The 25,538-nt window shown below is 40.3% G+C and overlaps 1 protein-coding gene across 4 annotated transcripts in view; it reads left to right on the forward strand.

Moving 5' to 3' along the window:
• LOC122565011 (signal-transducing adaptor protein 1-like) overlaps window positions 1-25,538 on the forward strand; it is a 79,893-nt gene that overhangs the window by 17,261 nt on the left and 37,094 nt on the right. For 2 of the 4 annotated variants that reach the window (XM_043720657.2, XM_043720666.2), the window contains exons 1-2: window positions 13,990-14,263; window positions 18,295-18,366. In XM_043720657.2, coding sequence (XP_043576592.2) covers window positions 14,153-14,263; window positions 18,295-18,366 — 183 coding nt within the window. In that variant the 5' untranslated portion in view covers window positions 13,990-14,152. Of the gene's footprint in view, window positions 1-13,989; window positions 14,264-18,294; window positions 18,367-25,538 lie in introns of those variants that run through there. The other 2 variants (XM_043720648.2, XM_043720671.2) reach the window with 2 other exon arrangements.

A 25,538-nucleotide genomic window follows, 5' to 3' on the forward strand; every position in this document is an offset into this window, starting at 1 on the left:
GAAATTGATTCTGCTGAGAGAATATGAGCAGTTAGGGGCTAAATTAAAAAGCAGAACCAAAAAGGTAATAATCTCTGGATTTCTACCTGAGCCATGAGCAAATTGGCACAGGGTCAATAAGATTAAAGAGGTAAAAGCATGGTTTAACATGCAGCAGAAACGGTTTCAAATTCAAGGGGAGTACTGACTAAAGAAGTTTCAAGTACTGGGGAAGGAAGGAGCGTTTTCAATGGGACGGTCTCCACCTCAATCACACTGGGACCAGAGTCTTGGCAAATTGCTTAACTAGGGATATGGAGAGGGCTTTAAAATATAAAGTGTGGGTGTGGGTTCAATTACACAGAATGTTCTGGAAAAAAGTAAAGTTGGGGAGTGCTCAGCAGAGGTTGTTAAACTTTCCAGAATAACTAATGGAAATGGTCAGGAATCTAACTTCAGGCACAACAGATGAGGGGAGAACAATGAGAAGCAAGGCATTCAGCATAGGACTGCAAACTAAATATCTAAGGAAATTCTCTTATTGGAAAGACAGGCAGATGGCAGAGGGGACAGGATTGCCTTGTTAATAATGATAGCAATATAAATCGATAGCAAGAAAGTGTTGAATCTACGTAGGTACAGTTGAGGGAACCACAAAGGATAAAAGACCGTGATGGGAGTTGTGCACTTCACCACATCCCAGCAGTAGTTGGGATGTGGTGAAGAAAATAAATCAGGACCTAGAGAAGGCATGTAAGAAAGGCACTATTATAATAATCACAGAGTTTTCAATATGCAGTTGAACTGGTGGTGGATCTCAGGAAAAGGAAATTTGTGAAATGTCTACATGATGGTTTTTGGAACAGCTTGTGGTGGAGCCCACTAAGGAAGTTATGGTTTTGGTAATGCAGCAGACTTGATTCCTGATGAAGAGCTTATGCTCCAAATGTTGACTCTCCTGCTTCTCAGATGCTGCCTGACTGGCTGTGCTTCTCCAGCACTACACCTTTTGACTCGAATCTCCAGCATCTGTAGTCCTCACTTTCTCCATGCAGATTCAGTTGGCAGTTATGAAGGCAAATGCAATGTTAGCACTCATTTAAAGAGGGCTAGAATGCTGGAGCAAAGATGTACTACTGGAACTGTTTCAGACTCTGCTCAGACCACATTTGGAATATTGGGAACAGTACAGGCTCTCTATAAAAGGAAAGATGTGCTGGTATTGGGGGAGATACAGAACAGGTATACAAGAATAATCTCGGGGATCAATGAGGAGTAGCTAACGGCTTTGTGTCTGTTCTCGATGGAACTTAGAAAGATTTGGGGAGATCTGATTGCAACTTACAGAATACTGAGATGCCTGGATTGAGTAGATATTGAGAAGATGTATCCACTGCCATGATGTGAGAGCTGAGATGAAGAGGAATTTCTTTAGTCAGACGATGGTTAATCTGTGAACTCTTTGCCAAAAAAGGGTCAAGTCATAGGGTGTATTTAATACAGAGATAGATGGTTTCTTAATTGGTAAGAGGATCGTGGATTATGGGGAGAAGGCAAGAGAAACATATAAGCCATGATTGAAAGGCAGAGCTGACCTGATAAGCCGAATGGCCTAATTCTGCTCCGACATCTCACTGTCTTATCATCACAAGTCAAGTCTTTGTAGTGCTTTTACAGCTCTCCCTGATCCTGCCTTGTTATCACTGATTAAGAGTATTGGTTTTCAATCAGTTTGCTGTCTCAGTCACCATTCTGCCAAGTGATTTATCCAGCATTGCCTGCGATGTTCAAACTTATTTTGCAAACAATATTAAAACTTTCAGTTTTACCTTAATATTCCAAATTAAGTTAGAAAGAGACAGGATTGTGGTTGTTCAGTTTAAGGATTGAATCTTCAGGTTTTTGACCTCTACTCCATATCTTTTGAGCTGGTACTAGCAATAATCTTCAGTCTATGTCTAGGGTTATACCTGTTTTTCTCTTTGATTTTTCTCTATGTATCCTCTTCTCTCAGTGTCATTCGATGTCATATTCAGTTTTAGGTTCTGCGTCAGTAACAGAATTTTGTTCGCAATTTTTGGCCTATAAGCAACCCGAATGTTACAAGACTGGAAGGTTGGATTTAAAAGGAAAGATTAGATTAGCTGGGACTTTTTTCCCTGGAGCATAGGAAGCTGAGGGGTGACCTTACAGAGGTTTATAAAATCATGCAGGACATGGAAAAGGTAAATAGCCAAAGTCTTTTCCTCAGGGTAGGGAAGTCCAAAACTAGAGGGTATAGGCTTAAGGTGAGAGGGGAAAGATTAAAAAGGGACCTGAGGGCAATGTTTTCACAGACGGTGGTACGTTTCTGGAACAAACTGCTGGAGGAAATAGTAGACATAGATACTGTTATAACATTTAAAAGACATTTGGATCGATACACGAATGGGAAAGATTTAGAGGGTTATAGACCAAATGCTGGTAAATGGGACTAGGTCAGCTTAGGAAACTTCATTGGCATGGACAAGTTTGACTGGAGGGCCTATTTCTGTACTGTATACCTCTATGACTCTAAGCAACTGTTCTCCATTACTTTAGGGTGTTGGTCTATAATATTGCAAGGTTAAATCCTGATTACTATTCTCGGCCATTAATATTCTTTAATCGACTTCACCACTCTCTTGGCCTCTCGATTAGCTGGTAGGTGAAGAGGAGCATTAGTAACATGATTAATTTCATAGACATCTGTAAATTATTTTTGAAGTATTCATTCATGAACTCTAGACCACTGTCAAAAACTCTTTTGTCAGGAAAATCACGAGTTGAAAAAATATTGTTTAATACTCCCACATTCTTTCAGTTGCCCGCAGTGTGGAGTCAGTAGCTTTGAACCATCTTGAATAATAAACCATTGTAATCAATACACTTTTCCTCTAAAGTCAAAGTGATCTGGTCCCAAAATGTGCCAACACCTGCCTGGATAGTAATAGAGGTTATGTTGGTGTTTGGCTATTAATTGCAAAAGTATGGCAGAACATTCAATTTCTTTGGAAATTCCTGACTACCATATAGATTGTTGTGCATGAGCTCGACACTTCATTATTTAAAACTGGCCACTGTGGATTCTAATGAATAGCTTTGAGGATTACTAACCTGTGACTAAATACTAGAAAACAATTCACTCTTGTTGGATGCTTCCTCTGTTTGTCTTACTTCAGTAAAAACTGATTGTTTTGACTATACCTTGACCAAACTTCTTGGCAAAACCTCCTAATCTGGGTACAATGCACATTTTGATGTTAAGGTTTCCTGATTCCTTGTATTTCGTTTTTACCCCCAGAAGCTAGTACTGTGTTTGTTAATACCGATAAAAATGCTTCCTTCTCTGAAATAAGCACCAAGTCTTGGGTTACTGCTTGACTAACTGCCACTCAAGATAATGTGCTCGCTGTGATCTGAGTTTTGCCTGGCATATACACAGTTGTTTAATGATGTGTAAAGGCATGTTAACAATCTCTTTGGAATCAGACAGTATACAACAGTTTATTGTCTGATTTGATTTGAAGTTCCAGTGCCATTAAATAGTCAGAGAATCTCTCAACTAACCAGGTTAGTACCGACACTTCTTTTTTCTATGGTTGCATAACGTTGTTCAATTTCAGTTAACACTATGGCAACAGACTATCTTTTATGACCCTCCTGGGCCTGAATGAAGCCTGTCTAAGATGTCTCTGCAGTCACCACATATGGACAATCTGAAATTATAATATGCCAGCACATTTTCAGAGATGAGTATTTCCTGCATTTTATAAAATTTGTTGGTTTACTTAGTACCCAAAAACCACTGCTGGCCTTTTTCACAAAAGGTTTCACAAAGGTTGACTGATGATAGCTATGTTCAGAATGAATTTCCAATGGTGATCAACCATTCCAAGGAATATCTGGACATCATTAATGCACATTGATTGTAGAAAGTTGCTGATAGATTTTGCTTTATGTGGGAGAACCATTATACCTCTTGATTTTGCTTTATGTGGGAGAACCATTATACCTCTTTGTTACATTACATGTCTCAATGTAATGGTAGTTCTTGAAAATGCATATTTTCATTTAAGGTGATTCCTACCTCCTGTAACATTTTCAGAATTCACGGATTCTGTGATCACGATCCTGTCTTGCATTACTATGGATAAGTATATCATTCATATGACTTTCTTTTCCCTTTCAAAAACATTCAACGTGAGTCACTGGTAAACCTCTGCATCTCATGTTGTACCAAAGGGAATACAATTAAAGTAGAATCACTTCAAAACCATAATGAACATTGTTAACAGTTTTGACACTTGTTTGAGGGGTGTCAAGCATGCATTTCCCTCTGGATGGCATTATTTGATTTTGTCAGATTCATACAAAGCTTGAGCACAATATTTCATCTGGGACCTATCACAAGGCCCCAAATACCTTAGTTTTATCATATAACAAACACTATGTCATATTTAAGTCAGTTCTTCTTTAATTTACTGCAGCAGTGAGAATGTTCAGACATGTCTTTGTGTCTTGAAGCAATGTAATATGACATCCTTTTCTGAGCTTACCAAGTCCCTGAAAGAGCAGAGGAAATTTGACCCATTGTCCTGATCCAAGGTTTCATTTACCTTCTTCAAAAGACTAAGTCCTCAACATGCATTTCCGCTCAGCAAAGACTTTTTTTGTGTGAGATGTAAAGGATCTTGTTAAGCTTTTGCCTCTTGTAGCGAAGAATGTTAGTTATCTGATCTTTTATTTGAAGGTCTATGCCACCTAGACCATGCAATTTAGTTCTTGATGGCTGGATGTCTGTTGCATCGAGCCAGTGTGTTATAAAAGCTATTTGATATTTGTAAAATAACAAAAGCACCGGAGTAAATGGAATTGCTAAAATTCTGAAACATGTTAAAGTTGTGCTCTGGCAGGGCTGCATATCCTCATATTCCTCACCTGAGAAGAAGAACAAATGCTGGTAATCTCATGGATGTTGTGACCATGATTATATTCAAGAGGTCTGATTGCTGTAACAACAGAAGATTTGTTATACTGTCTGCCATAGGGAAGGTAATTGTAAGGATATTCCTCAACCACAACCTCCCAGTCGGCAAGGAACTCCTTCCAGAGTCACAATGTGGTTTTTGTCCATCATGAGGCAACAGACATGGTCTTGAATTTACTGCACAGTTAAAACTAAGGAATGGCTCCAAATACTGTACTTACAATTTTTCTGCTGTCAGAAATTTTCACCATCCTTCATCTACTCCATGACGACATGCCTGCCATGATCCTCAACAAGAGAATTACCTCAAAGCCTATCACAGTGACAAGTGAGGTTAAACAATGTTTTGATATTTCACTGACTATTTTCACCATTTTACTCACTGCAATACTGGACCTCACCTACAGTAAATTGATCAGAATAATCTAAATAGCTAATTTCAATGGTTAAACATACATCACCTTCAACTGGAAATCAAAAATCGTTCCAAACTCAGTCATAGAGCTTCAACATGCAGATGAGACCTGTGTGTGCACTCACTCAGAAACACAGCTCCAGGTGGTTTCTTTTGCAAACACCAAGAGCACTGTTCTACTCAGGACTCAATTATAGCATAAAGCTCTAGAATAGCAGAAAGGATTTAGGGACATCCACAAAGCATCACTGAAGATATCAAAATCCCGGCAAACTCCCAACAGTTCCTGGATTGTGATTGAACAAAATAGAGGCAATTGATTTTGGAAGGTACCAAATACATGTTTTGGGAAACACAGAGGGGAAGTCAATGCTTTGGAAGAAGTGTACAAACCCCCATACAACTCATGTACCCAATGTTTCAAACACTATCTAGCCCACATGTGGCAGATCGCATACTGCTGATAAACCCAATCTGAGAATCCATTACGCTGTAGTAGAAGAAAGTTGTCCCCAATCTCCAAGGTTCTGGCTGAGAACAGGACAGTGAATTAGCAATTGAGAAAGAAAGAAAACTTTCATTTATGAAGTGTCTGTCCTGTCCTTAGCACATTACAAAATTCCTTAAAGTCCATGAAACATTTTTGAAGTGTAGTCATTGTTACAACTTGGGAAATGCAGCATCCAAAATGACCACAAAAATATGTCACAAACAAAAATGTAATCATGATTATATCATCTGATTTAGAGATTCATTGAGGGATAACTTTTAAGTGGATTACCAGGAGAATTCCCCTGCTCTTTTCTTTGATTACTACCACTGGATCTTTCAAATCTGCTTCAGAGGAGCAGGCAGAACTCTGGTTTAACATCTCATCTGTTCTCCCACCACACAATTGTTTCTCATGATTGCAATTCAATTCAGGATGAAGGTTAAAACCAAAGTAAGAATGTAGTATATATGGCTTGGAAAGAATACTGGACTTCAACTCCCGAAAGGTCAGCAATTTAAAGAATTTCCAACCAGTAAGCCTACATTGCAAAATGCTAACTGGCATATTCAAACTAAAGTGGCCTCAGTACCCAAATTCCCATGCTGCTTGTTCAATGTGCTGTGTATTAATTTTCGAGCATATTACATTTCGCATATTACTATAGAAACATTGAATAGCCCAGGAAAAGTCTCATTTTATGAAATTATAAAAGTGACCAAATTGAAAAGACATGCATGTTTATGTTACCACTGATCTCCGTGCTTTACAGTCACTGAGGTACACTTGTAGTGCTTGTAATGTGGGGAAATATTGGAATCACTTTGCTCACAGCAGGATCGCACAAACAAAAAAGTATTAGCCCAGAATCCAGATTTAAGTGATGATATTTGAGACATAAGATTCAGAATGCCAGAGAACCTTCTTGAGTCTTCTTCAAGATAATGGTGTGGATACCTAATGTCTAAATAAAAGGACCAGAGACTCTCAACCTACTCTTGGGAAATGAGGCAGGGCAAGTGACTGAGGTGTCAATGGTGGAGCACTTTGAGGCCAGCAACCATAATTCTTTTAGTTTTAAACCAATGATGGAAAAGGATAGTCTGGATCTAAAAGTTAAAGTTCCAATTTGGAGCAAGGCCAATTTTGATGGTGTTAGGCAAGAGCTTTCAAAAGCTGATTGGGGGCACATGTTTGCAGGTAAAGGGATGACTGGAAAGTGGGAAGCCTTCAAAAATGAGATAATGAGAGTCCAGAGATAGTGTGTTCCTGTTAGGGTGACAAGCAAAGCTGATAGGTGTAGGAGATGCTGAATGACTAGATAAACTGAGGTTTTGGTCAAGAAAAAGAAGGAAGCGTTTTTCGGGTATAGATAGCAGAGGTGGAGTAAAAGAGAATAAGGCTGTAGGAGTATACTAAAGAAGGAAATTTGGAGGGCAAAAAGGGGACATGAGATAGCTTTGGTAAATAGGATTAGGAGAATCCAAAGGGATTTTATAAATACACTCTGGACAAAAAGGGTAATTAGGGACAGAATAGGGCCCCTCAAAGATCAACAACGGAGCCTTTGTATGGAACCACACGAGATGGGGGAGATCCTAAATGAGTATTTTGCATCAGTTTTTACTGTGGAGAAAGACATGCAAGATATAAAATGTGGGGAAATAGATGGTGACAGCATGAAAAATATCCATATTACAGTGGAGGAGGAGCTGGATGTCTTAAAACACATAAAAGTGGATAAATCCCCAGGACCTGATCAGGTGTACTGTAGAACTCTGCGGGAAGATAGAAGGTGATTGCTGGCCCCCTCGCTCAGATATTTGAATCATCGATAGTCAAAGGCAAGGTGCCGGAAGATTCAAGGTTGGCTAATGTGGTGCCACTATTTATAAAAGGTGGTAAGGAAAAGCCAGGGAACTATGGATCAGTGAGCCTGATATTGGTGGTGGACAAGTTGTTGAACGGGATCCTGAGGGACAGGATTTACATGTATTTGGAAAGGTAAGGACTGATTAGGGATAGTCCACATGGCTTTGTGTGTGGGAAATCATGTCTCACAAACTTGATTGAGTTTTTTGAAGAAGTAGTAAAGATGATTGATGAGGGCAGAACCATCGACGTGATCTACATGGACTTCAGTAAGGCATTTGACAAGGTTCCTCATGGTAGACTGGTTAGCAAGGTTAGATCACATGGAATACAGGAAGAACTAGTCAGTTGGATACAGAACAGGTTCTAAGGCAGAAGACAGAGGGTGGTGGGGAAGAGTTGCCCATCAGACTGGAGGCCTTTGACTAGTGGTGTGCCATGAGGATTGGTACTGGGTCCACTGCTTTTCATCATTTATATAAATGATTTGGATATGAACAGAGGAGGTATAGTTAGTAAGTTTGCAGATTACCCCAAAATTGGAGGTGTAGTGGACAGCAAAAAAAGATTACCTTAGAGTACAACAGGATATTGATCAAATGGGCAGTTTTCCACATTGTTGGGTAAGTGCCAGAGTCGTAACTGTGTTTCATTGTATTCCCATTTTTTTTTTAATAAAGATAGTCACTTTGTCTTTTTCTTTGTATATGACTAAGGTTCACTATTTTTGTCTGCTTTTTAGCTCACAGGTGTTTTGGCTATTTTCCAATTGTCATGCCTCCAATGTCCCTAAAAGTTCTGTGGTCTTCGGTACGATATATTTTTCCTTCTCTTTGCACTTACTAACAAATATAAAATCAGGAACAAAGGTGGGTTGCTCATCCATTCAAGCCTGCTCCACCATTCAATAAGACTGTGGCTGATCTGGTTGTAAAGTCAAATCTGCATTCACGTGTACCGGTTAACCTTTCAACTCTGTGCCTAATAAAAATCTCTCTTAATAGTATCTTAAAAATATTCAAAGATTCTGCTTCCATTGCCATTTCAGGAAGATTGTTCCAAAGACTCTCGAACCTCAGAAAGAAAATCATCAAATCCCTGTTTTAAAGGGCAGTCATTGATTATGTTTTTAAAAACTGACTCCTCAGTCATAAGAGGAAACAACTCCACATCTCCATCCTGCTAAGACTCCTCAAGATTTTATGTTTCTATCAAGTCGTAGAGATATATAGCACAAAAACAGAACCTTTGGTCCAACACGTCCATGCCAACCAGATATCCGAAATAAGACTCGTCCCATTTGCCAGCATTTCACCCAAATCCCTCTAAACCCTTCCTCTACATATATCCACCTAGATGCCTTTTAAGTGTTGTAATTGTACCACCTTCCACCATTTCATCTGGCAGCTCATTCCATTCATGCACCACCCTCTATGTGAAAAATAGGTCCCTTTTAAATCTATCCTCTCTTGCCTTAAACCTCTGGCCTCTGGTTTTGAATTCCCCCACCCCAGGGAAAAGACTTTGTCTATTTTACTGTATCATTTTATAAACCTCTATAAGGTCACCCCTCAGCCTCCGATGCTCCAGGAAAAGTAGCCCCAGTATATTCAGCCCCTCCCTATAGCTCAAACCCTCCAACCACAGCAACATCCTTGTACATCTTTCTGAACCCTTTCAAGATTCACAGCATCCTTACTATAGTGTGGAGACCAGAATTGCACACAGTATTCCAATAGTAGCCTAACCAATATCCTGTACAGCTACAACATAACCTCCTATACTCAATGCACTGACCAATAAAGGCAAGCGTACCAAACACTTTCTTCATATCCTATCTATTTGAGAGTCCACTTTCAAGGAACTAGGAACCTGTACTCTAACATTTCTTTGTATTTGCACCACTCCCCAGGACCTTACCATTAAGGGTGTACATCCTGCACTGATTTGCCTTTCCAAAATACAGCACCTCACATTTATCTAAATTAAACTCCATTTGCCATTCTTTAGCCCATTGATCCATCTGACCAAAGTCCTGTTGTACACTGAGGTAACCTTCCCACCTATCAGCTCCACCCTTCCCACCAACCTATTACAATTACCATCCACCTGCATTCACTTATTGCCTTCCCACCCACCTTCCTTCCAGCCCCACCCCCACCCCTCCATTTATCTCTCAGTCCCCTTCCTCCTCCACATTCCTGATGAAGGGCTTATGCCCAAAACGTCAACTCTCCTGCTCTTTGGCTGCTGCCTGACCTGCTGTACTTTTCCAGCTTTTTGACTCTGACTCTCCAGCATCTGAAGTCATCACTTTCTCCTAGTCTCTTAACCATGCATTGAGTTCATCTGCCTTGCCTGTTCAGCCTCTTGCATTGAAATAAATGCAGTTTAATTTATCAGTCCTAACTCGTTCTCTCGGTGAAAGTGAAGACTGCGGATGCTGGAGATCAGAGTCAAGAGTATGATGCTGGAAAAGCACAACCGGTCAGGCAGCATCCGAGGAGCAGGAAAATCGACATTTTGGGCATAAACCCTTTATCAGGAATATGATGAAGGGCTATACCCAAAACATCGATTCACCTGCTCGGATGCTTTTCCAGCACCACACAGTCGACACTACCTCCTTCTCTACTTTGTTCCTGCCTGTCCTGTCTGTTTGACGTATTCTTTTTCCCAAATGTACCAGTCTCAGACTGATCACTTTCCTTACTATCTTCCTGGGTCCCACCTCTCCCCCAAGCCCACGCCCCTAGTAGTTTAAATCCTCCTGAACAGCTCTAGCAAATCTCCCTGCCAGTATATTAATCCCCTTCCAATTCAGGTGCAATCTGATTTCTTATACAGATCAGTGACCTATTATTCTTCAAAAAATAAACGAAAAACTGTAGACTCTGAAGATCTGAAACAAAAACAGAAATAGCTGGAACATTCTGAAGAAGGGCCTCTGGACTCCAAACATTAACTCCGTTTCTCACTCCACAGATACTGCCAGATCTGCTGAGTTTCTCCAGCAATTTCTGTTTTAGTTTTATATCCTGATTCAAGTCTGATTCTCAGTAAATCAACACGTTAATTTCTTCATTAAATTGGTGACTTCCTTTACACTTCCTCAATTGATTGGTTGACTTATTGTTGCCTCATGCACTGAGATGCAATGAAAAGTGTTGTTTTGAGTGCTATACAGGCTGATTGTAGCATACAAAGTGTATCAGGGTAGCAGTACAGAATGCAGTGTTACAGCCTCAGAGAAGGTACAGAGAGAGAGAGAGAGAGAGAGAGACCAGAATTAACATTTGAAAGGTCTGTACAAAAACCTGATAACAGTAGGGAAGAGTCTGTTCCTAAATCTATTTGTAAATGTATTCAAACTTTTATATCTTCTGCATGTAGGAAGAGGGTGGAATAGAATGTAACTGATGTGGGAGGTGGCTTCGATTCTATTGGTTGCTTTGCGGAGGTAGTGGGAAGTCTAGGTGCAGTCACTGGATGGAAGGTTGACTTGAGACTGATCTGTAGATAAAAACAGTGACTGCAGATGCTGGAAACCAGATTCTGGATTAGTGGTGCTGGAAGAGCACAGCAGTTCAGGCAGCATCCGCCTGAAGGGTGGAGAAATAAGTGAGAGGAGGGTGGGGGTGGGGAGAAAGTAGCATAGAGTACAATAGGTGAGTGGGGGAGGGGATGAAGGTGATAGGTCGGGGGGAGGGTGGAGTGGATAGGTGGAAAAGAAGATAGGCAGGTAGGACAGTGCTGAGCTGGAAGTTTGGAACTGGGATGAGGTGGGAGAAGGGGAAATGAGGAAAGTGTTGAAGTCCACCGAGGCAGAAGATGAGGCGTTCCTCCTCCAGGCGTCGGGTGGTGAGGGAGCGGCGGTGAAGGAGGCCCAGGACCTCCATGTCCTCGGCAGAGTGGGAGGGGGAGTTAAAATGTTGGGCCACAGGGTGGTGTGGTTGATTGGTGCGGGTGTCCCGGAGATGTTCCCTAAAGTGCTCTGCTAGGAGGCGTCCAGTCTCCCCAATGTAGAGGAGACCACATCGGGAGCAACGGATACAATAAATGATATTGGTGGATATGCAGGTAAAACTTTGCTGGATGTGGAAGGCTCCTTTAGGGCCTTGGATGGAGGTGAGGGAGGAGGTGTGAGTGCAGGTTTTGCAATTCCTGCGGTGGCAGGGGAAGGTGCCAGGATGGGAGGGTGGGTTGAAGGGGGGCGTGGACCTGACCAGGTAGTCACGGAGGGAACAGTCTTTGTGGAAGGCGGAAAGGGGTGGGAAGGGAAATATATCCCTGGTGGTGGGGTCTGTTTGGAGGTGGCAGAAATGTCGGCGGATGATTTGGTTTATGCGAAGGTTGGTATGGTGGAAGGTGAGCACCAGGGGCGTTCTGTCCTTGTTACGGTTGAAGGGGTGGGGTCTGAGGGCGGAGGTGCGGGATCTGGACGAGATGCGTTGGAGGGCATCTTTAACCACGTGGGAAGAGAAATTGCGGTCTCTAAAGAAGGAGGCCATCTGATGTGTTCTGTCGTGGAACTGGTCCTCCTGGGAGCAGATACGGCAGAGGCGGAGGAATTGGGAATACGGGATGGCATTTTTGCAGGAGGTAGGGTGGGAAGAGGTGTAATCCAGGTAGCTGTGGGAGTCGGTGGGTTTGTAAATAATGTCGGTATATCAAGTCGGTCGTCACTAATGGAGATGGAGAGGTCCAGGAAGGGGAGGGACATGTCAGAGATGTCCAGGTAAATTTAAGGTCAGGGTGGAATGTGTTGATGAAGTTGATGAATTGCTCAAACTCCTCGTGAGAGCACGAGGTGGCGCCAATGCATCATCAATGCAGCGGAGGAAGACGTGGGGAATGGTGCCGATGTAATTACGGAAGATCGACTGTTCTACGTAGCCAACAAAGAGACAGGCATAGCTGGGGCCCATGAGACTGATCTGTGTTCATGAATCTCTAGTTTCTTGTGCTCCAATTGAAAGGACTGAGAGGGTCAAGTGAATTATAAGGCATTACAAATGTACTATCAGCAGTTTAGATACTGTTAGCCTTAAGCTGAAGGTAAATTCAGTTTTCTTTCCAATATCTGATCCCTTCAACAACACCATCTTCCCAATTTGCTGAATTTTGAGCAAACTCTTTCTAACCTGGAGTTTAGATATCTCTGTTGCTTTCTCACCTGCTAGCCTCTCCACTTTTATGCCCCCTAAACAGCATCACATTCAGAATATAATTCCTCGGTCCTTTCCCAGCTCCAACCCCTATGTATTCATTAACCCTGATATCTCTGCTGGTTCCTTGTGGACCCATCTGTAGTGATGGTAAGGTCAGACAGGTGGACCTTCTACAATATGAGTTCCACGACTGGATCAGATTAGAAGCCCCAATCAAGAAGCAGTAGCTGACAAGACATAAACAGGACTGTCAGAGGATCTGCTGACTCAGAAAGCTAGCTCTGAGGAAGCTGGATCAGTGTCAAGTACTATGCAGGTGTAAATAAAGAGTGACGTGGTGACAAGGCATTCGCCACTACGGAGTTATTTTCATCATCAATTTACAGATCATGATTTGGAGATGCCGGTGTTGGACTGGGGTGTACAAAGTTAAAAGTCACACAACACCAGGTTATAGTCCAACAGGTTTAATTGGAAGCACACTAGCTTTCAGAGCGACGCTCCTTCATCAGGTGATAGTGGAGGGCTCAATCGTAACACAGAATTTATAGCAAACATTTTCAGTGTGATGTAACAGTTACACTGTAAATTTTTGCTATAAATTCTGTTAGGATTGAGCCCTCCACTATCACCTGATGAAGGAGCGTCGCTCCGAAAGCTAGTGTGCTTCCAATTAAACCTGTTGGACTATAACCTGGTGTGTGATTTTTAAATTTAAAGATTCTCATCCTAAATTCCAAAGTTTTCACGGCTTGTGTATCTTAACTCTGTGATCCCCCAGCTGTGTCAAACTCTTCAAAGTCTTTGGGTCTCTTTAGATTTAACAAGATTTTTCTCTTATTAAAGAAAATAACCTACGTTAAAATGATCAGTGTCTTTCCCTCCTTAATTTTCCCCACTTTCTCTCCCACTGTTAGTCGCTGTTGCGTGGTAGAGCAATATCCTTTCTTGTATGTCACGTACATGTGATAAGTTACCTTCCTCGTTGAATCGTTTCCTCATTCCTGCTGGATTCCAGTATATTGCGAGTGTCCGAGAAGGACTTGGGCAATGTTTTCATTGGGTGCCGTCTTTTCGGTTCTCTCCCTGTCGCTTTAACACAGATTGGAAGTGGAACAGTCAAACGGCACAGTCACTCTAAGCTGCAAGTGTCTGTCGACACCGATTGCTTCATCTCATCGTTAATGAGTAACAGTGACTACGTTTGTTGAACAGAAATGGCTGCTTCCAGGACAAACCTGAGGCTGGTCTTTCAAAGACGTGAGAAGATTACTTCTCTGCCTTTGTATTATGATGGGATTCTGTGGAAAAAAAGCTCGAGGGCTAAGGTAGGTGATAACTGTATTTCAGCGAACTCTCCTCTCTGCAAAGTTACATTACTTTCGTTTATAATGTCAATCGTCTAAAGGAACTGCAGTGCTATAGAAAGTATTGAATTACTCTTTGAAAAGCTAGTGATTAGAAAGTTTCCTACCTGATGGCTTCAAGATTTTCTGAAGAATATTAAAGAATGAAAACTTTGAAAAATGGCAAAACAGTGAGATCATATAGGGATAACATATTATCATAAAAGACTCCAACTTGTCATAGTGTTGTGATTACTTGAATGTAGATCATAGAATCATTCACTATATAAAAGGCCCTTTGGCCCATCAAGTCTGTACTGACAAAAACCTGCTACTACCTACACTAATCCCACTTTCCCACACTCCCACATTCCATGACAAGTGCCATGATTGTTATGATACTTCAAGTGTTCAACCAAGTACTTTTTATAAAGGTTATGAGGTTTCCCGTCTCAACTACCCTCTTATTTTATCTCCAATATAATTGGAGAAAGGATTCATTAATAATAACATGCACTGCATTATATACTGTAGTTATCGTTTCATTTGTGAACTTGAACTGTTAATAGTTTCATGAAAAGTTAAGCTGGCATATGTGAAACCTAAGATAATGAAATACTTCTACATTTCTTGATGGTCAACTCAGCTGAGGGGGTGAGAAAAATACTCTTTGAAATCGAGCACCTTCTGTCAATTAAGCCTCTTGTAAAATCACTCACTATTTATCAATTCTGGTTTTAGAAATTAGCATCAATTGATTAGAAAGTGCAATAAAATAAACAAAACTGGAACTCCCTACGACAAAAACCTGTCCTTTGTCTGAGGTGTTTGAACACCAGCGCTCAGTGTAATCAGCGGGTAGAAGGGAGAATGGATTGGTGGGACTGGGTGCAGTTTGAGGTATGGCATGCTGAGTTTTGTATCACATGGATGTCAACAATTTCCATTTCTATTTGTAAAATGCTTTACTATCGTTTCCACTCATCTTGCTGCCCCTGGGGTTTCAAACTATGAGGTCAAACAAAAGACCTAATTTCAAATTTCCAGTGATCTTAAGGCCAGTTATTCCAGAAGATCCTTGGGGCAACCTGGCTTTTCTCTCTAGTAAGCAGTTTTTGCTCCTGCCGGACACCTTCTTTGCAAAGCTGCTGCTGGAGAGAGAAAAAATCTGCCTGTAAAAATGATTTTGGTCTCAATCAACAAGGCTTTTTTCAGCAATAGATATCTGCAATTGTTGTTAAAGCAGATTAACTGGAAATGCAGCCTATTATTGCTTAAAAAAATCTTGATGAATGATACCAACATTTCTTTTGTAGACACATAGGGTGGAATACTCCAGGTCATGTGGAAGGAGGTTGAAGTTATGTCCAGGGGTAAATATTGAATTGCCGATGTCAGGTAATCAATTTGGAGAGCCCTGGGGTCTGTCTGATAGGGGACAGGTTTCCTACTGAAGGCAAAGTCTCGCTGGGTTTTCAATAACTGCCCAGGATTCCTGCAAGTCCTTCTACGTTCCAAGAAACTTGATTGGCCTCCATAATGACATCCTGATATCTGCAGACACAAATGTGTCTTAAATTTGAACAAATAATCTGAGTACACTTTTTGTCTACTGCAGCAGTACCCAATACTCACAGTGGGGCAGATGTTAGACCAAGGCTGCAGATCTCCAGTTGGTCTAACTAGCTGCTTAACCCACTCACCATTTTTAGTTGGATAGTATTCACAAACATGGCCTCTTGAATGTTGGCCTCTGCTAAGATCAAACAGACAGCCAGAACAGCACAAATGGCACTGGGGCATGTTTTTGAATCCAAACACGGAAACTTAAATGGTGGTAAGATTCTACCCTTAGATTTACTGCAATGGAGCCTTGGAGTCAGAAGCATCTCATGAGGCAAGCCCAGAAACTCCTTACTGTCAGGGATGTTTTAAAATTCTCATCCTGGCTTTCAAGTCCCACTATGGCATTACTCCTCCCAATCTGTGAGATCCCCTACACTCCTTCAAGATAACTGGACTCCTCCAAGTCTGGCTTTCTAAACAAAAAAACCTACTTTTCCTAATCAAAGATGTTACTACACAAGCAAGTGAGACTTGAACCCTGGTCTCTTGGTCCAGGGGTCCCTTTAAGCGAATGCTTATTTTGCTGAAACCTGAGATTGAATCAGGCACCCTTAGATCTTCAGTCTAACATTCTCCCAGCTGAGCTATTTCAGCTATTGCACCCCTCATTTTGATTGCAGCATGATTGATGGCTGTGCCTTAAGCAACCTAAGCCAGAACTTTAGAACTTACTACATAAGCTTTTTCTCTGTTTATCTCTGCCTTTATCCCTCTCTCTCATTTAAGACATTTCTTAAAACCTAGCTCTTTGCCTAAGCAATCAGTCATTTGTCTTAATATTTCATTTAGTGGCTCAGTGTTAGACTTTGCTTTGTAATGCTCCTATGAAGCACCATTTAACATTAAAAGGCACTGTGAACACAAATTGCAGTTATTGCTGAGGAACAAGCTGCTCTCAGGTACCATCTAGTGGTACCAGATAGACGCTGAATGCACAACAACAATGTGCATTTATATAATTAGCACCGTTTAAAGTTGCAAAGAAAGTTACCAAGGAACAGATTCATTGTGACCCTGCTAACCACAGTCCTAAGGGGTTTGGAGGCAAATGGAAGAATGATAGTTTTGAAATTGAATAAATAGTAAACAATGAACAAACTTAAAATATAATGAGTTGAAAGAACTTCATTAGCAAGTTGTAGATCATTTCAAATAAGAAACAAGATTACAGACGACGCATTGTAAAAGTTCCATGGGTTTCCTTTGATAAAAGTTGGATATCAATCTATGAATCATAACATTTGTGGAATGTGACTAATTTAATCTCTAAGATGGTTACTGCCTGACTCTGAGCACCATCTGTGATAAACTCAAAACTTTACAAAAATACAAATGACAGTAATAGTGAATGGTTATTTTTTAGATTGGGGGAAGGTACACATTGAGGTTCCCAGGGATTGACATTAGGACAACTGTTCTTGATGTACATTAATTACCCAGAATTGGGTGAACAGGATACAACTTCAAAATCTGCAAGATGACATAAAACCTTGAAAGTATGGTGTAGTGTACTGGGGAGGGTAGTGATTGGTTGAAGAGGACATAAAAGGCTAGTTGAATACTTTGGACACATAGCAAGAATGTGAAGTGATGCATTGTAGCAAAAGTAATAAGTAGAGGCAGTATCAAATAAAGAGTGCAATTTCAAAGTGTGTGCAAGTGCAGAGAGACCTGGGAGTATGTATGCATAATTTTTTAAAAATGACACACCAGGTTAAGAAAGTGATTTTGAAAAGCATATAGAAAGCAAGACCTTATAAATAGAGTAAAAAAGCAAAGACTTATGATGAATTTTAACAAAATGCTGGTATGGCCTCAGCTGGGCTATTATGTCCAATTCAGTTTAAGAAGGTGGTGAAGGCCTTAGAAATGGAGCAGAAAAGAGTTGAAAACCGTTACAGGAATAGATAGGTTGGAGGAGCTGGGGTTCTTTTCCTGAACACAAAGAACTATAAGAGAAGATTTGACAAAGGTGTTTAAAATCATGAATGATCTAGACAGGTTAGGTAGAAACTGTCAGAAAGGTCTAGAATTAGCAAAAATAGGTTGATAATAATAATTGACAAAAGAAATAAATTGAGGAAAGATTGCAGTGAACGATTACAATTTGGAATGCACTATCATGAAGACGCGTTCAGTCATGGGTTTTCAAAAAGAAATTGAAAAACATCTGAAGGGGAGAACATGTAGGGTTTTAGGAAAGGGAGGAGAAGCAGGACCAAATTAGTTGCTGTTGTTAAGAGCATGGCATGGGTTCAACAGGCTGAATGGCCTCCTATTGTGCTGTAACCATTTATATTTCCATAATTCTACAAAGTATAATGAGCAAACATGAAACCACTTCTTCTTCTCCTCCCACTGATGTGTTTTTTTAATCTGCTTAACAGAACTTCCAAAGATACTGGTCAGAGTTACGAGGAACTTCAATATTCTTTTATTGTGATGAAAAGGAATCAATGGTAAGAAAGATGCTTACACTGGAATCAAATGATTGTTCATGGTCTTAGCTTCAATATTTTGCCTTATTCTAACACATGCATAGATTGTTGCAGCTATTAGGAATAGTATTTTTAAAACAACAATACAAATAGTCATGATAGATGCTTTCAAATCTGTGGTATTGATAGAAGATTTGGAATAAGATTAAAAATGCTTTGAGTAACGTTTAATTTGGAAATACAGATAAAGTGATTACAATATTGGCCAGAATTTAATTCTTGCAGCAGGGGCCCCAACAGGAAGCCTAACAACCACAGTCCATTTTGCCTGGCCATTTATGGGAACCACGACCAAATTGTTTGGCCAACCAGCAAGCACGGTTTGTGAAGTAGGCCCTATTTGAGGGCTGGGGTGGAGGTTGATGAGGCTGTTATGTGGGGCTGAGTGTGCAAATAGGAAGCTGCCATTCTTCCTCCTCCCCCAATGAGTCCACAGAGTGGCTCTTGGATATTTGATTTGACTTGATTTGTTGTTGTCACATGTATAGTGAAAAGTCTTGTTTTGCGTGCAGTACAGGTAGATCATAACGTACAAAGATCACAGGATGATTGAACAGAGTGAAGAATAGAAAGTTATGGTTGCAAAGAAGGTGCACAAAAGCAAGATCATCAGCAGATTTTAAATTTGAGAAGTCTATTCAGAAGTCTAATAACAGCAGGGAAGAAGCTGTTCTTGAACCAGATGGCATTTGTTTAAGCTTTTGTATCTTCTGCCTGGAGAGGTTAAAAGTGATTATAACTGGTTTGGGAGGAGTCTTTAATGATGCTGGTTGCCTTTCCGCAGCATCAAGATGGAGTCAATGGATGGAAGGTCAGCTTGCCTGATGGTCTACAATACACCAAGGTAGTCATCCTATGTGATGAAAGCCCTGCATGCAGCTAGTAAAGTGCCAGAGTTGGTGGAAGATCCTTTAATTGATTATTTAAATGGCAGAATTGATCTCTGAGTGAGAGGACTGTACCTTCTTTAGTGCTGGTAAAATGACCTCTTGGTTAGCTCAGTTGGATGGACAGCTAGTTTGTGATGCGAAGTGACATGAATAGAGTCGATTCAGTTCCCAGACTGGCTGAGGCCATCATGAAGGACTCTCCTTCTCAATCTTTCCTTTCACTTGACATATGATGATCCTCAGATTAAACCACCATCAGTTATCTCTATTTCTCTCTAATGTGCAAGCAGCCCAAGGGTCTCTGGAACAAAGACAAACTTAAGTAGCTTGGTGGCAGGAAGACAATTTGCACTGTACTCTTCACACTTCCCTATCCCCCTACTGCTGTCCTTTGTCATTTTATGGGGCATTTCCTAATCTTAGCTCCCAACCTGCCCAAAGAGCTGGTAAATTCCAGTTTGTGCCTGGGTACCATTTTTCGCTGTATTCTGTTTAATTGTGATGTTGTTTTGTTTATCTTAAGTGGGTTTTGTTTTATACACATTTATTGAGCAAACTGTTTGCCTGTCTGTAGGAATTTATGGATTATTGAATCTAATAGCCTATCACTTGCTGAAAATCAAAAGCAAATGCACACTAAATATGACATTGTGTTGTTTCCCAATACATGGTATATCCTAGTCTCCTAATCCCAGAGGTACTTCTGTTTTGGTACTACTTGGCTGTTGACATACAACAGAGACTGGAGAACAAATAAAAGGCTGTGGAAACTGAGAAAAACATTCCACTTTGCCAAGATCATGAATTAAGTGAGTTATGCTAGGCCTGCCTGTGTAGATCTTCCCTGATGTTCAGCAGTTTGGAGCAGAACCAAAATTAAGTCCTGACACCTTGTTTGTACATCACTGATACTTTGGCAGGCATTGTTTTATAAAAAAAAAAAATTCTCTCCCATTCTAATAACCTCCCAAATTGCTTTGCACAAGTAAGTGATGAATTTCCCTAACTGTGACTTGATGTCTATAGGTTTTACTCACTTAATCTGTTGCTGCTGCTCTAAGGCTGTTAATGTTTCAACTCTGGCTGCTGCTAAAATTTCCCTGTCCTTGAATCAAAGTTATTTTTTCTTTCCCTTTGTACTAACTTAAGTTTGCTATTGGCTTTATCAGTCATGCCTTTCTCTAACGAATAGAATGTTATCTCTGCTCTGAAGGAGTAGACTTGCCTCCATGTTAGTTTGCGGATTCATGCCACATTCTGGACGTTTGCAAGACAAATTCTGGGATGATACTCAGGTATGGTACCCTAGATGTGCTGAACAGTTGAAATTTCATTTTGGGGATGAGACAATATACAGTTGTCCTCTCTGGTATCTCAGTTCTAAAAATAACACTATGCTATTTCAAGGAAAAGCAAAAAGGTCTCCCCTGGGAGCTGTGCTAATGTGTATCTCTGAACCAACATCATAAAAGGCAAATTATCTTGCAGAGGTCCTATTGCAGTTTATGGGACTGTGCTATGTACAAACTGGCTTCCATATTTCTTTATACAACAAGGGCCATTACTACTCTGATTGCAATGCAAGAAAATGAAATAAAGTAATTTCAGGAAGTGAGTTGTATAAAGGCTAGGGTTGTGAAATATGGGGAAAGAATATTGTGTCTACCCTATAAGTGGTAAATAACACCAAATACAAACATTGCACAGAAATATTGGGTCTGTCTGTAAAATGTTGAGTCATAATAGGATTCTGAAGGCTGTGTGTCTACATACACAAGTGTTGAAAAATGTGGTGCTGGAAAAACACAGCAGGCTAGGCAGCATTCGAGGAGCCTTGTATGCATACACAAGGAAGGTCCTGATATTGGCACAGAGGGCAGGAGATTGCAAACTCCCTTTGAAAACTCCAAGTAGGCATATTGATTATTTTGAGGAGGAGAGGTGCAGCTTCATGTCCAAGCTGATCAAATACCTTCTCAGCTTCAGGATTTCCTGAGGCCACAGTTTAAACCAAAAAAAACTAATATAAGTTCAACAGAAGAATGGAAGCAATGTGAAGGAGGTTGATTGGATTTTGTTATACTTTAAAAAGGTCAAAATTAAGATCCCTTTAAAAATAAAAGGCTCCACTTTTATATGAAAAGGAAATGCTGAAGTTAAGTCACTTGCATTATTCACACATGAGGAAGAGTGATCAAAACATAAAATATGTAGATTCCCTAAAATGGACCCAAAGATGCAGGTCCAGGCTGACCCTCCCTCTCTCTGACATCTCCCCTGTAAGACCCTGTGTTTGATTTTACCTTTTGTGCCTGAGGGGAGTTTATGGGGATTGTTGCAAGTATTTGGAACAGCATCATTAAGTTGGGATAATCTATTGGGTTTTCAGATAGGTTACGTTATTCGGTATTATGTTCTCTTTTGTCTGTGTTTCGTTCGGTAATCTTGTAAATAAATTATGTTTTCATTAAAACTAAGTATTTTGAGCAGTTGCATCTCTCCTGGAATATCCACTGCATACCTGCTTAAAACAACTAGCAAAGTTAGGGTCTGGGCTACTTTCTTGAAATGTTTTGAGAGGGCAAGGGGAATCTGGCCTGGTCCTTAGCATCATTGAAAGAGGCACAGTGTATAAACATGTTCTTTTTGTCAGCAAAGACAGGGCCTTGTGTATTAATGTATGTAATTTCCAGTACATGTAAGTACACCATACTGGGAGCCTGACAAACAAATATAAATTGATTACCAGTGTAAATCTTCACACAGTCTTGCTGTTTAGCAAATATTGTCCAATTACAGAATCATATCTAATGTTGGAAATAGTGAGAGCTTTGCAGGCTGTTTGGGCATGGTCATTACTTTGCTTATTGCAAACAGCCAACGAATATTGTTATGACACAGGGTAAACCCTCCTATTTAATTTAAGAAAAGATTTATTTTGTGCAGTAATCTGTGAAAATTCGAGAGGTCAAGAACTATTTAAAGTAAAAGTTAACAACTTTATTTTTTAAAGTATAATAGAGAATAATTAACTAACAACTATTTACAACTCCTTCCTCTCACCTATCTTTTATCTTCTATAATACTAGTCTGATAAAACCCTCTGATTAAGATTTACCAATACAAGCTTTCAAAACAAGCCAGCTATTGAATCTTCTACTTGGATCTTCCTGTATATTATTTTCTTCTTCTTACAGATTATGCTTCACAGGTCAGGGATCGATAAAGGTACCTTTAAGAGAGCTATTCTCCAGGCAGTCTGCAGATGTCATTGGCTTGGTGGTTCTCCTCCCAACTGTTCAATCTTTCCGGTCTTATACTCCCAAAGAATTGGATTGTCATTGGCTTTTAAGATTGTCAACATACTGAATTCAAACTTGATTGGAGTTTATCTTTTTTTAGGGTATAATTTAAACTGAGTGGCCTAATTTGAATTTGTTTTTATCTCTAGGCAACCAGCTAATCTAACTTTCAACCAAGCGTTACATTGTTATCTTTTTCAGAATACTTGGTGATGTGTCAGGCAGTTCTGCTAGCTTTTAACTCTCTTAAAGGTACACTACACCCACATCTTCATAACACCTCCCCCCTTAATAAAAAGATAAACCATCATAATGAAAAGAAGGTTTTTTTTTCTCCATTCTTTAACCACATTACCCTAACATACAGATAACTTTAATCTAAGTTCACCTTAACTTCTTCCCATATAACTGTATATATGTATATAGCATTAAATAAAGGCAAATCTCATTTAAACTTTATCAGTTAAATCCGTTATAACGCATCTGCAATTACATTCTTACAACCGGCGACATGTACAATTTTTAAATTAAAAGTTTGTAACATAAGACTCCAATGAAATAGTCTCATATTCTTGTCTTTAAAACATTCTAAGAATGTAAGCGGACTGTGATCTGTGTACACCACCACCTTCAACACATTGTTCATGGCATACGGATTAAAATGTTGTAAAGCCAGTACCAAACTCAATAGTTATTTTTCAATCATGGAGTATTTTCTTTGGTGGATGTTGATCTTCTTCAAAAAGTAACCGACCGGCAGTTCAATCCCCATCCTCATCTTTCTGTAGTAGTACAGCTCCAACTCCTATGTCACTAGCATCGATGGAGACTTTAAAAAATTTTGAAATGTTTGGTGTAGCTAAAACTGATTTGGTTGTTTATATGGCATTCAAATGGTCGAATGCCGATCGGTCAGTCTTTGGGACATGCAGCTGTATGCCCAAATCAGCCTTACACTGAAATTCATATATTATATCAATTATTTGTTTGATAGGCAGAAAGCCTTTTGACTTGGTGACAACAGCATGTTAGTTGGGAACAGTATTCATTTCTACTGTACATTAACAGTGTGAAACAACATAGCACTCACCCATTGCTCTAACCTTTAGATACCTTACCCTTAATCTGAGACAGACTGGCACTTCTCAGAGTCAAGGCCTTAGGCCTGTTCATGAGTTTGTGCAACTTACAGCAAGAAATGGTCTAATCATGGCAGCCATTATTCCATAGAATGGTTGCAAACCTCCCTATTTAGGCATCAAGATTACATAGTGAACAAATGGCTTGGACTGTATTGAGAAAGTTGCCAATAAGGCTGATCCCATAGCACTTAGAAATGTAGGAATCTCTACATTTTTATTGAACAGTGAAGGTAGATTTGTGGTAAACAATGGTAGAAGTGTAATAGCATAGTGACTGATTTCTTGACAAGGTCAGCACCATGTATTCAAATTACAATGTGAGCCATATAAGAAAATGTGGGTAATGATAGCTTTCTCTGAAGTTTAAGATTGTATTATTAAACTCATGGATTGAACTCCTCCAAGCCTCCAGCACCTTAAAGTTCCACTTCTCTCACACTGCTCACATCTTTGCTCTGAGGCATTTGGTTCAAGTCAGGAAATTTCCCAACTTGGCAGATGTGTGCCTGTTTAAAGTCTCTTGTTAAGCCAATTCTCACCCCAGTGAGGTCTTCCAACCTTGGAAACCAATTCCAGGCATTCACAGGCGCAGGGACGTATGGGCGCCCACTAAGACTAAGAATAAATTTATTATTGCCTGACACACCAAGATGTCAATTTCCCACCTACAGCATGTGCCAGCTGTCTGTGCAGAAAAAGCACTGCATGTTTATTTAACAAAATGGCCAAGTTGGTAACTGAGTGGTAGCTAGAGCTCAGTGTAGTCAGAAGGGAGTTCTCGTAGTGTTAGTAACAGACACAGTTCACACACTGTCCAGAGGCTTGCCTATGACTAGTGATCCACTCAGGCTAGCAGGTTCAAGAATATGCTTAATTAGTGGACAATGGCCAGTGCTGTCAGGCCATAGCGAGGGGAATAGGGTTTCATTAGTTGTGGAACTGCAAACACAGTGGTCAGGGTTTTGATCAGTAATGTCCAGGGGCTGTTTGTCGAAGCCTGTCAAAGGTCTGGGATGATTTATAATCCTAAGTGTTGGTCTGCTGATCTTTCAAGAGAGTGCAAACAAGGGCAGTGAGGGCTTCACTGACAGAAAAGCAAAAGGGAAGCACAGGCATTTGTCAAGGTGGACACAAGGAACGTAATGGAGGGAAACTTGAGATTGGCAAAACAGTTTCAGAGAGAATAGTTGGCTACAGGGAAGGGAGGAGAGATTATTGACAGTGACCATCACCATGGCCTCTACAGGGGTAAGCATAGAGGTGCAAGATAGATGATATGTAAGCTGGGAGAACAATTGGAAGCAAAATTCACTGTGAAATTACACGTCTTCATGTTAGTATGAATCTAATTTTTAATCGGAATTTTCCCACCTTTTCCGTCAATGTGGAATTCTCCCATGTGGAAATGGGCTGTCAGGATCAGTGAGATAAAAGCAGGCCTTTGCAGAGGTGGTAGGAGGGTGACATTGACCTGGCAACCAGACAGAGCCCGATGCTCGCGATGTCCATTGCGAGCTGTGTTCCTTGCCAACACTTGCTGTTGTCCAGATGTGAAATGCAATTAGAAAATATTGGTAACAATGGGGATTACAGTTCCTTGGCCACTTGGGATATATCACGTTAATGAGAAATGCTATGGAATCATAAGTTGATTTTTTTCCTTTATAATATGCCTGTCTTTCTAACCTCATCCAGTCTTATAATCATTCCAGGCCTTTATATTTCTGATCTCTTGTGTATTTCCCAGTTCATTGTGATCAAGGTTGATGGATGTGACTTCATCTGTATCATACCTGAGC

Source organism: Chiloscyllium plagiosum, unplaced genomic scaffold (assembly GCF_037043375.1).
Source record: "Chiloscyllium plagiosum isolate Xiang-an unplaced genomic scaffold, Cpla_swu_hap1 HiC_scaffold_2, whole genome shotgun sequence".
NCBI classification, from domain to species: domain Eukaryota; kingdom Metazoa; phylum Chordata; class Chondrichthyes; order Orectolobiformes; family Hemiscylliidae; genus Chiloscyllium; species Chiloscyllium plagiosum.